General features: G+C 39.4%; 1 protein-coding gene across 1 annotated transcript; it reads left to right on the forward strand.

The window, feature by feature from the left end:
- The first annotated feature begins 3,942 nt into the window (after positions 1-3,942).
- On the forward strand, positions 3,943-12,229 carry cacng1b (calcium channel, voltage-dependent, gamma subunit 1b). The gene is made up of 4 exons (XM_026325772.1): positions 3,943-4,183; positions 10,354-10,428; positions 11,370-11,507; positions 11,915-12,229. Exons 1-4 carry the CDS (start codon positions 3,943-3,945, stop codon positions 12,145-12,147), a joined length of 687 nt encoding a protein of 228 aa, XP_026181557.1. The 3' UTR covers positions 12,148-12,229.
- Positions 12,230-14,706: the final 2,477 nt, after the last annotated feature.

Below are 14,706 nucleotides of genomic sequence, written 5' to 3' on the forward strand. Positions count from 1 at the left end.
AAAGAAACTGAAGCACTTGTCATGTCATATTAAGAAATGAACTCCTTGTCGTACTCAGTATTTTGCAAGAACAAATTTACTCAAGTTACATGTGTATTAGGAACTTTTCATTTTATGCTACTGGGTAGTTGAATGCTTTGTTATTTATAATGTAGAGCTTTTTTTAATTGTTACATTCAAACAAGCATTTTTAAAATCTGAATTTACTCTTAATTGTTTTTCTCTTTTTAGTTAATTATGCTCAAATAAACTAAATCAGGGTTATACTTTTGTGCTTTAGTTGTGATTTCTTTTAACAAGATTAACAGAGATGTTAGTTTCAAAGGTATTTGATCATTAAAGCTGTATGACAAGATATAAGTTTGATCTAATTGTGGGGCAGTAGTTATGACAGTTCATTCAGGGGAGAACATGAACGTCTGTGCCAAGTTTCACAACTTTCATGGATCCATCCAATATTTGCTGATACATTTCAATTGAAATACTATAAGGAAAGTCAGGGGATCATCTGAGTTAATGGCATTTATGCCAAATTAAAAAAAGTCATTTGCATTAAACTCAGTGGAGTTTGTTTTCCATTGAAGATCTGTGGTTGCAGAGCTTCATTCAGATTTCTGTCTGACCTTCTCTGTGTCCTGAATGCCTCTTCAGTTAAGTTGCATAAGAATGAATCACTGTCATCTCCCATTGAACTATAAGCCACTTCAGCCTCGGAGTCTCCACATTGTTTGGCAAAGAAATAAACCAGTCTGCATTGCACTAATAGTAGCACTCTTAGATGAAAATGTTAAAAAGCTGCCAGGCTCGCTCAGAGAGGTCACCTGACCAAATGAAGCCATTTTTTTTTGTCTCAGCAGTCGCCCACCTGATTCAATAACTGGGTAAAAAGAACCTTTCTTTTCTGTGAATAATATAAATATAATGATTGAGGAAAAGAAGGTATAATGGGCAGAGATTAATTTAATTTTGCCAAGTAAAAGCTTTTCACTTTACTGTGTTGACTTTTGTTTTTTTATTGGTTCAGCTTTTCAAATGAATGTCTATTTGGCCATATGGAGCTACAAATTTGCATGGAAAAAACCCTCTAATTAAAGCACAACCAGCAGTCAGATAGATCTATACAGTAAAGTGCGTTGTGTTTAGCACAGAAATAAAATAAAAACTACATTATCTTATGTTTAATTTGGTAAAAGAGGAGTCAGACCTGTGTATTCAGCTGGGGAAATTATCTTTTGCTAGTAATGGCTGATGTTGCAGCACAGCAGCTGCATCAGCTCCTTGTAATTTCTACCTAATTTAATTTTTCTTCAGTCTGTACTGATTAACTCACAGTTCACTGGCCCACGTCATCTAATCTCTGCTTCATATAAATCAATGGATTTTGCTAGAACAGGTCAAACGAATGAGAATGGTGCCGCCAAGGTGAGCATGTATAGTAACCGATCCCGCTGTGTTAGTGGAGAATTTTAATGTGACCCTCATAGAAATGGCCACGGGGCATGGCTAATCTAATTTAGCTTGAGTAATGTTGCCTGTCATTAGCAAATGAATACAGTTGGGTCCCTCTGAAGGCTATGCAATCTATTCTGATATGGGTAAATTTAGCCACCAATTAAGGTTGTTTTTCAAGCTGGAATAAAAACTCTAACAGGGATGCTGGAACTCATAATTGAAGTTAATCACTGCTGAGTTCAGATGTGTCAATCCTGATTTCAGTGGAGCTGTTTTATTTATTTATTTATTTATTTATATATTTGTGTTTCTGTCATGGCTCAAACAGTCCAGTGAGTAGCACCCACAGGTGAGTCAGAGGTGCCTTCTTCCTAGGTGCTGTCTTGTGTTTTCAGTGTTTCTTCTCCCAGCTTGGTTAATGTGAGGTGATCCCTCCAGCATGACACACTCTTATCGTCGATGACGTGTTATCACTCCCATCCACACTGCTGGCTGTTGCTTGGAGACCATGCAGCTGTGAGGTGTTTGGTCTTTCCACAGTCACCAGGGGACCATGAACAAATGAAGCAGGTCAACGGGGCACCCACTTAGGCAGGATACACCAAAACACATTATTACACATTTAAAGACAAGTAGTTGCTCTCGGAGCCTCAGCAAGTGACTCGTCCTCTGGGAGAAAAATCAGTTTTTCTGCAAATGCATCCAGGTGGAACGTGATAATGAACACAACTGTCTCTCATCTCCTCCCAACCCCCACTGTGGTGTCCTGCTTTTTGAAACTAGTCTGTGAGATGATCTCTTTTTGATGATCAATTTCTTAGTTCAGTTAGCTGCTGATGGTGTTTATAGAAGAGTTTTGCTTCTCTCGCAGTATATTCATTTTCTAGAATGTGTGAGATATCAGACTCACTGTGGTGTCTCTGTCCAGCTCTCTCTTTAAATACCTACCTACCCACTTTGTATAACTGGCATCCGTTATATACACCCTCTTTTACACCCTACTCAAACACACAGAGAAAAAAAAGTCTTGCACTCTCAAAACATTTTTCCCTTTTGCTCTTGCTCTTACTTTAAATGCCTAGCCATTTTAAATGGTTAAAAAACAGAGCGTGTGTGGCAGAAAATGGGCCAGAGTCCTGTCTAAAGTGGGGCATGGCGGTTTATAAAAAGCATGTCCGTTTACTCAAAGTATTTCATATGGAACAGGTTGACTGTGTCTCTGAGGTGTAAGAGGTTTGTAAAGTCTTTCTGTCCTCAAACTGTATGTCATTTTATAGTAAAGTGGTCAAAAGCATTTATGTGCCGAATCAGATTATTATCTCAATATATTTAAGGATGAAATGAAAAGTCTTAGGATGGCTTACACAAGGAAAAGACATGGCAGCAACCATGAATGAGCAACCTAGACTATGACAGCCACCTATGGGTTTTCTCCAAATGGTCTTGTAAGATAACATATATTGGATTGGATTGGATTGATTTGAAATTCACTTTATTAAACATTTTTAGATGGCAGGATGCATCGAAAAAGTTTGCTGCCTAGTGAATCATATTTAACATATAAACGTATAAACTGCCTATGTCTTATGCCTCTATATTTTTGGGGCCCTGCATTAAAGCCCTTTTTTCTTGTTCCAAATCTGGATCAGTTGCTGGCATCAGGTGGGACCCTTGTCTCAAAAGCTGATTGCTGATTGGCTGAGTAAGTAGATCAGCTCATTCAGATGACAACTAATAAAGGAGATCTCCCCCAGGAGTCCCCTGGCACACAGCGCCTGAGACAATTGAGCTGGAAACAGATCAGACCAAATATGACTGAGATGTGACAGTGAAAGTTCTAGATGAATGATGGACTAATAACATCAGCATTTGGCATGGAAATGAAATATTGAGTAGGACTGTCAAAACCAGCCAGAGGTTTTCAAAAGTTTATCTTTCATGCTAGAAGTGCATGACTGGAACGTCACAACAAAAAGACTCTGACTAAAGTGTAAATGAAAGTATAATCTTGACCTGACACTGTCAACATCAGAATGGTCAAGTAAAAGGTGTGATAGGTGTAAGCACTTCCCAGCACTTCTTCATCTTGAGGCTGAATGGCCTCAGCTCACCAAAGGCAACTAGGGAGGGAGAGGAAGAGAAGAGAGAGGTAGAAACTAGGGCACTGTTATCTGGCCCCTTTTTACCAACCACCAGGCACAAGGCAGAGAAAGAGAAAGAAAGAGCCGTGGACAGCAGAGAGGCAAGGACATCAGAAGTGTAGCGAAGCTGTAGACAAGACGAGGAAACCTCTGGATTCAACATCTGACGTCAAGGAACCAAAGACAAAGAAGACAAACGCAATCTTGACTGCAGGTTTTACAATTACACACACTCTATACATAGCCACCTACACACTAGCATTTCACTTACTTGTGTCACACGCACACACGTGCAAACAGTCACGCGCACACACACATCCAACTTTCCACACACACATCGAACAGCAGTATGTTTGAGGAGCAGGCGACCAAGGTCAAGATCACGTCTGTGGTGATTGTGGTGGGCATGTCATCGATGCTAGCTGCGGTGGTGACTGACCACTGGGCCGTGCTCAGCCCACGGGTGGAGAAACTCAACGCCACCTGCGAGGCAGCCCACTTTGGCCTCTGGAGGCTCTGCAAGAAGAGCATCTTCATCGTGGAGGAGGACCCCCAGGGCAAAGGCTGTGGCCCCATCAGCTTACCTGGAGGTATGGGGCCTCTTGATTTTACTGTTGGTGACTGACAACCTGCTGCTGGATGATTTGCTTTAGTGTTTTAGAATTGAGGTTCATGTCAAGGTGACAAACATTTTCTTTGCACCTAATATATTCTGACTCAGAGATAAAATGTGTGAGCTAAACATTTCTATTTGTTGTTTTTACACTGACAGCTTCTCAGGCTTGAAAAACTACAGATGTGTAGTGATGCTGAGAAGTTCTGTAAAGTAGATTTTCCATCTCAGTTTTGTTTTATGTAATGTGTAAACATATAGAAACAGGAGGAATGGCCATAAACCACAAATCACTTTAGGGATGGTCACAGAGGACATAACGAATGACAAGTCAGTGTCAGCCTTTTCTTCTACTCATGCTCTCTCCAGCTCCATCTGTGTGTCTACCCTCTCACACACAAAGACAAATGCCAGCACATATGTTGGCACGTGCGTACGTGTGTGCGCAAACACACACACAGACAAACAAAGACGTACACGTGTGTTTGGACTGTATGTGTAACAGTTTTATGGCCAGTTTCTCACTGAGCTATCATTATCTTCCACAGAGGAAGTCTCTGAACAGACTGTTAATTAAGAACACTCAAACAGCTGAAGTCAAGTGCATAATGGAAGAGTGTTGCTGCTACACTTTGCTTACAGTAACATAACAGTCTGTTTGGTTTGAGCTGATGGAAAATGAGACATAAGCAGAATTCCAATTTCTCTCATTTTTCTGGTACCCCTTTTTTAGATGATGTCTCAGATCACAACAGCCGGTATTACATCATGTGTCAGCTTATTGTTTGATTTTCTCTGTGCTAAAAAAGTCAAATCATAAGATGCTATTTAACTTCTGCATCTCCTGCTCAGTCTGACGCACAGTGTCAAAGCAGATCGGAGGTTGGCTTTGATCAAACCAGAAACAAGGCTGCCTAGGGAGAATTTTTAAACATTATGTACAGTAAATGGTTGGAAAAAAGAGTAAGTCAAACACATTTCTGTCTTGTTTTGAAAAGTCTATTTCTCCAAAATAGTCTTGTAACTCTTCAAGCTCTCTTTGAACAGAGGGAGCCTTGGGGTAAACAGGCTCTCGCTGGCCTCTGGCTGTGTGTGCGTGCTTTGCAGCCTAACAGAGAGATTTTACTCTGACTATCACTGACTTAGCCTCTGACTCAAACACTTCAGGATCAGTACAGGTCTTAATGAAGTGTGGCTTCGCACTGCAGCTCTTCAGTTAGAGACCCCCTGAGAGACTCAGGAGGAACAAAGGGGATTGGGAAGGAAGCATAAGTCTGCATGGGCGTATACAGGTAGGGATGCCTCTGTTGATGGTTACACAGGGAACCCTTTTACAGTGTCCAGAGAGGGAGGGGGTGCTTTCTGTGAGGTGAGCTGATACTGTCCCTAAACATCATGTATCACATTTTGAAAAATCAGAAAAATGAGGCCAATAGACAGCAAGACAGACAGACAAAAGGTGTGACAGCCACCTTACACATAAATATGACAAGGGCCTATCGAGGACCTCCAGAGGACCTCTTGTTTAAAATTGAGAGGTTTCTGGAAGTTTCATTCTTTTAAGACAAGTTGTTGGAGTAGTTGAATTTTCTTCCTCACTGACAAGTCAATAGCCTGTGGAATGACATAAGGGTATACTGTAGCTGACAGACTCACTCCAATATGATGAATAAGCCAGTTACAACCACTGCAATATGACACCAGGTGTAAAGCAGTGTGAGAATATTTGTGCCAAATCCCAAATGGTTCACTGATACTCAGCTCAACCTGAAATGGAGAATGACTGGAGAGAAGCCGTCTGACAGCTGAAATATGTCGACAGCTCGGCTTCCTATGCAGCGAGGGGATTTCAGCTCCGTGTACAAGGCAAGAAATGCCCACTGCTATGCTGTCGCAACCACAGTGATGTGTTCACATTTGACATCTGAAACAAAACAAGCCATGGGCTGATATTACCTGCAAAGATCAAAGGGCATGATATGCAGTTTCTTCCTCTCATCTCAGTTCTAATAGTTTTTGTGACCCTGGTGTCATCAGCGATATATCTGAATGTGTGTTGGTTTGTCCCTTGTCACAGAGTTGGTAGAAGCATCTTTGTTGTATCTTTGTGCAGATGACATTTGGTCAGATTCTTTTCTGCTTTCCAAAGGTGAATTTCAGTGACTTGTGGGAAAAAGGTTAAATTCAGTTTGGTGATTGCCCTCCAGTTGGCAAGGAAGGTGTCTAAAGACCTTTTCTCTTCACTACAGGTGCATTCTTTACTGTCATCCCACAGGTAAAGCTGTCAGGTCAGTGTAGTTTGACAACACCGGGAGTGAAAGAAAAACACAGCCACTCTCTGACCTCGGATGGTTGGCTTCTTTCTTTCCTAGAGTGCTAACAGAAATAGCAGAATAGCTGAGTATTGAAGGCTTTGGCTAGATTGCACATTTTGAGTGCAATTTCACCTGCATAATAGTGTTTCACACCTTATAAATTGACATGTTTTTTGTAAGGGAGCCAGAGTTTGCACTTAACAAGCCAGCCAACCACAGGTAATAACATTAACACCTCTTGGCAAAGTCTACATCATGAAGTAATTTTGCATACTTCCAATATTCAACCTGTAATGCTGTTGGATTGTTTTCAACAAATATTTGATAATTTTGTCTCAGTGGATGTAAAATATACTCATCATCTATCTGAACTAGCTCAGTGGGGGAGGGATAAGCTCTAACAGAGTTGGAGTTTGTGATGGGTCTTCATATGGGCACTGAGTTTAGAGCTTAATCCAGTGGCTGACTGCTAACATTACTACAGCACCGTTATGTTTCTGCTTCTCAATTAAATGTGCATTGTAGGTTGAATGTTGAGCACTCAAGAGTACACTATAAGAGATTACATCTTTGATGAACAGTACACCCAAGCAAACTATGATGATTGGACTTAATAACACATATTTGCATTTTCCCAAACAGAGGGGGAGTGAGTCGTCACGAGGCACGTACACAAACACTTTTTCATGTAGTCACAATTACACTGATTTTGTGAAGGGGTTGCATAACAACAGCAGGAAAGTGGTGAACCTAAATGACTTCTGAAATTAGCTTCCCACAAATGACGCATGACAGCTTGAGTGCTGTAAAAATCAAACAAACCCTTTATGGATCACATCGTGCAGCTCTGCTGGGAAATAAACAGCAGAACTGGTGCTTTTGTGTGCATGTGTGTGTTCCTACACACGTGTGCACAAATAAGCATGGGGAAAAGCAGTTTATTATTAGAGATATTTCTGAATTTCCAAGTGGTCAACCAACACGTTCTCCAGCTCTACAGTGGAAATAGATTACACCCAGAGCACCTACACCTTCAAATGAGACAACTTCATCCTCTGCTTCTTTCCCTGACACAGTGTTTAGCTGCTGCCCCCAATTCGTATCCTCAAATGCACTGATGTCACCTTGAACCACCATTATCACTTGCTAGACCTCAGTCATTTTCCTCTTTACTCTGCCAGGTTCCTGCTTTGAGTGCAGAGCCAAAAGTGTGGAGGTGTGACACTAACCCGGCATCACAGAACAAGTTTAAGGATCAGAATTTTAATTAATCCTTTCCACATTATGTAATGCACAAAGTGGAAAACATTCAGAGATTATTGGTGCCATCATTTACAGAATGTAAACCAGTTTGTGGTGACTGTGATGATAACAGTTAGCTTTAGTATTTTGAATTTTATGTTAAACACATGTATTTCTTATATACATATAAATGCAGGTAGCAGATCACAAGGGTTTGTGAGGACTCTCCTGTGTGTCCCATTTATCAGAGCACCTCATGGAATAGCCATTCAAAAACCACCAGCACCCATCCTTCTAACATTGACCCAGAATTAGTCGGTCATGGTGTGTGGCTAGAAAAAGAACAGCCCCCCTCCCATCACCTTCCATCTGTACCAGTCCTGCAAAAGAAACAGAGTATACACAGTATAAATTGTCTGTACAGTTGTCATTATAATACCATGATCTGTCAGATAAATGTCTGTTTGATGCTAGTTCATGTATCCTCAGTACAAATGGAAAGGAAGAAGAAGGAGAAACAGAAGCACAGAAACCAACTGCAAAAGGAAAAAAGGAAAACCACAAGAATACAGAAAGAAGAAAAGAAGATGTCATGTATGGCAGGGGGAATGGGGAGGATGGAGAGGAATATAAGTGTAAGGACAGGAAGAGTTGCATATGAAAGAGAGGACATGGCTGAGTTTTATGAAAAGAGGCAAAACTAAAATGACAGGCGATACCTTGTTCTAATCTCTCGCTCCCTGGAACTAAAGCTCCCCATTAGCCAGACTGCAAGGTCAATGATACGCACCCAGGTGTTCTCCTACACACTGAACATTTATCATTACATTAGATTTGTTCTTTAAAGAGTGTTCTTATGGTATTCACAAAGTAGCTGCACTTGGTAACAGCAAATCAGTTTTTTAGCAGTACTAAAGTCCATCAGTATAATGTGTCATAAAGACAGAACTTGCCAGGGAAAGTTAGTTTAGCACACCATGGCAGTGATAAAACATTTGGATGAATCACGGCTGTGCACCTGCACTCAGTAAATACTGAGGAAAGAAGATTTGTTCGCCTGATGATCCATTTTTTACTATTCCTGTAATTTGGTTTGATTTGGATACATTTGGAATAATGTAGACACACTAACCATTTAATTTTACCATAGCATCAAATGTGAAATGCTTGGACTACATTTAAGAAACACCATAGAGCAAAATTAATTTCACCTATTTGCTAAACATTAGAAAGATAGAATTGTAAATCTACCTATGTTGTCTAAGTTGCAAAAGTGTCATGGCAGAATCAGGCATCATAACAGCACCTGGAAGGCAAGGTTTGGCAAACAGTCAGTAATTATTACCAATAAAAATGACCTAGAAAAAGGTCCTGATCTCCACGTTATCCTTCATAATTCAGAAGGATTCAGCCAATAAAGCATAGCTCAGTCTTTTAAAGATTCGTTAGTATATATCAAAGATCGTTCTGTGTTTTTATGGTGAGCAGATAGTGGCTTTCTTAGAGACTGGAGTAAATTGTAGCGCTGCACCCAAACACAAATTAGCTTAAATTAGCTTAGCCCCAGAGGTAAAGACAACTAATGAGAGAAAACTAATGAAAATAATATATTTGCAGACCTAAGCTGCCCTGTGACCCCACCTTCCTTTCCAGCTCAGCGTACCAGCAGCCTGTCCATCCCCTCAGAACACACACATGCATATTCACGCCCGCATACTATTACAGACACACACACATGCACACGTGTATGCATACACACACTCCTCCTGATATGCCTTTACATGGGTAAATAGACTAGCCAAGACCTGCAGCAGCCTGTTGCTAGGTTACCTCTTTAGTGATTCTCTCTCATCCTCAGTAACAAACACCTCCTCTGTTTCCTGGTACACACACACATACACACACACAGCATGTGCAAACACACGCACACGAAAACAGGCAATACACAAACATTGTCCATCTCTGTGTGGACAGAGAGCACCTGTCTGCTTTATGGCTTTAATATCAGCAGGCTAGGATGGTTAGTGGACAAAAAAGTGGACACTTACTTGGCCTTTATGTCTTCCCCTCCTCTCCCTCTCATCCCAGCTGCCCTTAGAGAAAGCAAATAGATAGATGGATGAATGGAAAATGATACCACCCGGAAATCATTTTTCTTTATGCAGCTATACTGAAGATTGTGGTCAAAGGTCCAGAGTGAGAAATAGGGGACAGGGGACAGTGAAAGATTTGAGTTTAAGATATTTTATTTTATGATGACTGCAAGTAAAAGACAGACTTACTCCTGAGAAAAACTTTTAAAAAATTACTTTTTCAAAGTATTATGAATAATTTTCTTAGCTAAAAATTGAGCAAGAAGATATGTAAAACACTGAGAGAGAATTTCAGTATAAAATATCTTTTTTCAAAGGTTTGAATCTCATTCATTTACTGTGTGCATGTTTGTTAGCTTTCTAGATTTAATATTTGCATTGATGGTTATTGCAGCCACATGTGGCTACAAATCCAACCCCCCTGTTGTTTCTTTCTTTCTGTCGCTCTATTGTCGCCTGTTTCTAATCCGCCACTCTCACCCTGTCTTACTTTGCAGCAAAAAACTGTTCCTACTTCAAACACTTTACATCCGGGGAAGAAGCTGAAGTTTTTGAAGTCAAGACCCAGAAAGGTGGGTATCTCATCACTGCCATCCACATTGCATGTTAGAACAGATCCTGGTTTTGTTTGAATAGGAGAAATCTTTTCTAGTAAAGTAAAAAGAAAGGACACATATAGTAAACCATGTAGACAGACAGGAATACAAGGAAGCATAAAGGAACACACACCCGGGTACTACTTGTGTTAGACCACAAAAAATCAATGCAGCTACATACTGAGAATTCTAAATGTACTAATAAATGTAATTTTAATGTGATGTAAATTCTATCATTATAGATGTATTAGATAAAATAAAATGCAGAAAATAGATAATCTAATTTGGACAGTGTTCCAGCAAAATTACGCACGGATCAAATACATAAAAACACAAATAGACTTTCACACACATGCATAGCAACAAACCAGAGTGAACCTGACCTACACTGGAGAGACTGAGTGTAAGGTTATTTTACACTTGGTGTTATTCCTCAGTCGGGGTGCTGAAATGGAATAGGAAGCTTTGTGGATCATTTCTGTCACAGTTGGGTGTGTTGCACAGAAGAAAAGACTAAATTATCTTTGAGAAACAGAGAGGAGGGGAGGCGGACAGGAAGAGAGGGAGATGTTCTAATCACCTTGTTATCAGCCTGAAGCATCTTATCTGTCATGCAAATGGAATTATTGCCAGTTTGGATAAATGACTGTTGTTTTTAAAGTGAGGCTAATTTAAAGGCTAATTATCTATGTCGTAACTTGTCTGAGTGCAATACTGAAACAATTATGTAAGCGATACTGCAGCCCCTTCTGTTTCTACCCACTCTTTCAATTTTTAATACTACCACATTGCAGTCTCTGCTTCTTCCATCTATTGTCTTCTCTTTCTCTCTCTCATGCCTGCTCACTGTTTTTTCTCTCTCTGCCCCATCTTGCTGTTTCTCTTCCATCTTTCCTCTTTTCTCTTTTTCTCCTCAGAATACAATATCTCAGCCGCCGCCATCGCCATCTTCAGTCTGTTCTTCATGATCCTGGGCACCCTCTGTGTCATCTTCTCTTTTGGGAAGGGGCGGGACTACCTGCTCCGGCCTGCTGGGATGTTCTTTGCCTTTGCAGGTCAGATATGGCAGATAATGTGAATCACATGTAAAGCTTTGCCTGGTACTTTATTGGTCTTTGTGCTACAGTTCACTTTAAAATGAGGTTTGTCACTTTTTTGCAAACATTTTATATTATTTATGGAGTGAATTGTACTGAGCTGACAAAGCTAATTTATCAGTGACAATTATTTTAGAGGTGGCAGGTGCTTAAAGTGTTGACATAGCTCTGAGGAAACATTTCAGAATATTCACATTCAGACAAGTTTATTGTTTCAGAAAATAAAACTGACAGCCTTTCAGTGTAAATGGGAAAATTCAACAGCCTTTCATTAAACAATTTTGACAACACATTTACCATGAATGCAAGTGGGCATCTGTTTTTTCCAGCCCATTACAGCTTATTCTTTCTGTTTTGGCACACAGGCCTTTGCATCATAATTTCTGTTGAGGTAATGCGTCAGTCTGTTAAACGCATGATTGACAGTGATGAGACCATCTGGATTGAATACTACTACTCCTGGTCCTTCACCTGTGCCTGTGCCTCCTTCACCCTGCTTATCCTCAGTGGAGTTGCCCTGCTTCTCATCTCCATGCCTCACATGCCACGTAACCCATGGGAGACCTGCATGGACGCTGAGCCTGACACCTTAGACTAGTCACAGGTGATGCAACCGACATGTCTGAAGGCCTGATTAAAATAAATAATATATGTGGTTTTAATTCTTTTAGTTCTTTAACTGTCCATCCCATCCCATGTATTCATCATAACTGCAAACTGTTTTCCAAAGCATTAAAACATTTTTAGCCAGATTTCCTGCGTTCCAGATGTCCATTGGTTTCAGTCTGTAAAATATAAACATCGGCTTAGACAAATTTGCATGTGATAGATGACATTTATGTTGTCTTTAAAGCAAGCATTGTTTTGATAACTCTTTCTTGTCATGTATTTAAGAGTTGACTAATAATGAAGCCATATCTGAAACTCACATAGCAAATAGCCATTTTTAAAAGTAAAAACTACCAAACTCAGAATGTTTTTTTACAAGGCCCATGTACTCTTTTTTGTGTTTATCAGCAGCAAAGTCTTTAGTGTACGATGTTGGAGCTTTCTACAAGCACCTAAACACATCACACATCTGATTGTTACTGCATTAACATGTGAAAAAAAGACCTTTAATGAAAAAAGCAAGCCAAGTAATTATCCACTGTGACACATCCCATGTTTGAAACTGGGTCATATTCTTTGTCAAATTTCTTTTTATTTTGTATTATACTTAACTGCAACCACTGGATGCCTGGATCTAAAGAATGGATTTGGTTTACAGATGTATGGAATACTTTGGCAAATGCTAAAAATCTTTGTAGTAAACAATGAGAAACATGGAAACACCCCTGAATAGCCCATTAAAACTTAACTAGACCAGAAATGGATCAGAGTATTTGACTGAAAATATGTTTTTAACAGGTTTATCACAGTACAAAGAATAGCTTCCTGCTGTTAATCCTAATATAACTGACACTCTAATGAAAGTAAATGTATTGTCAGATGCAGTTTTATGCTGCATTTGGCAATAAACAGTTTGACAGCGAGTAGACCTGATCAACCTTAAGATAAATCATTTTAGACAGGAATACAAAAGACCAGGCAAAACTAAACCACATATAAACAGTGAGTCATTGCACTGTAGCTCATTGTGAAGTAGTGAAGTGTTGTAATGAGCTACTGTCACTGCAGTCTTTTTTCCCCCGGACTTACAATCAATCTGTGCCATTAATTGTCTCGAGAGCGACCACTTGTCTGACACTCTCTTGTTGATATTGGTCATTGATTTTAAGTCAATGTTCAAGACCCCTGGAGATTTAAGTCCTGGAGTTCTGATCCATAACCTATTGTCCTCCCTATTGTTATTTATGTCTTAGCAAATGTACTCTGTTTTTAGTGATCGTTAAAAAAAAGGATCAAAACACCACAAACATTCAGACAGTGATTAGAAAATACATTCATTCACAAACCCCCCTAACCGACAGCAGCTGTTGGTCATTGCTTACAATAAAGGTCTTCCTGGTCTGTCTAGCTAAAGATTAGAGATCTAAAGATCTAGCTAAAGAAAGAGAAAAAGAGAAAAGAACAATGCTATTTTCTACTACATGGAACTTGCTGACATTTTTGTCTGGGACCTGTTAGTTTAGCTTCAGTCTTTTAGCAATATCCTGAATTATATGTATCCTGCAATAATCTGTTGTCCTCCGTGTTTAAGCCAACTTAATTAATCGATGGTCACCAAGCTAGAAATGGGAAGCCTACTTTTGTCTTCCTTGGTCTGAAAGCAAAACACTGGGCCATTGTTTAAAAAATAAAACAGTTTTTTTTCCAATTCATAAAGCTGTAGTTGGTCTCATTATATGCTGCATGTGTGCTGTGGAAAAATGAAAAGCTTGACCGGTAAAGTAACACAATGCAGTTTTGCTGCATTAAATTGTTAATATTTGAGGGGGGGGGTTGCTAGCCTAAAGCTAAAACATCTCTTGTTTTCTTATTTAAATCCATTTACTAGTGACTACAGAGCACATTGAGAGCTGCTGCACCAATGTCAGAGTCATTGTGTGTCTAGCACACTTGACTAATAAAGCTGATTCTGATATTTATATCTATGAAATAAATGAGTTGGTACTTCAGCATGAAGGTTTTTCTGTTCTGTAAACAGCTATATTGTTGGTGTCAGATGAAAAGCTCATTTATATTAATATATATATATATATATAAATATATATATATATATATATCTTTAGTTTAAGAGGCTACACTTTTATTGATTATTCTATTTTCAGGTTCAAATCATGAATGACCTTTTCAATTTTAACACATTCAAGAAAAACTAACAGCAGTAAATTTTATTTTCTCTGAAGATCTTACACGAGGGTCACTTAGCAAACTGTTATGTGTTATCATGTTATTTTTCAGGAGCTCATTCTAGCCCTGAAGTCATTCAGCTGGTGCAGTGAAATTAAAGCTCCTTAAATCACACAATTTCACAGGGGAACTTAAGACTTATTATATGCTCTCAGGGTCTTCTCAGAGGACCATTTCCAATTTCCTTACTGCGGTCACAAAAGGTACTTGATCATTGTACTGAGCTGCATTTTAGAAAAAATGAATAAAATTCATCATTTTCCTTATTATTATTCATTTACAAAGATCATATGAATCTTGCCAT

This window comes from Mastacembelus armatus, chromosome 8 (assembly GCF_900324485.2).
Source record: "Mastacembelus armatus chromosome 8, fMasArm1.2, whole genome shotgun sequence".
In the NCBI taxonomy this organism is placed as follows: domain Eukaryota; kingdom Metazoa; phylum Chordata; class Actinopteri; order Synbranchiformes; family Mastacembelidae; genus Mastacembelus; species Mastacembelus armatus.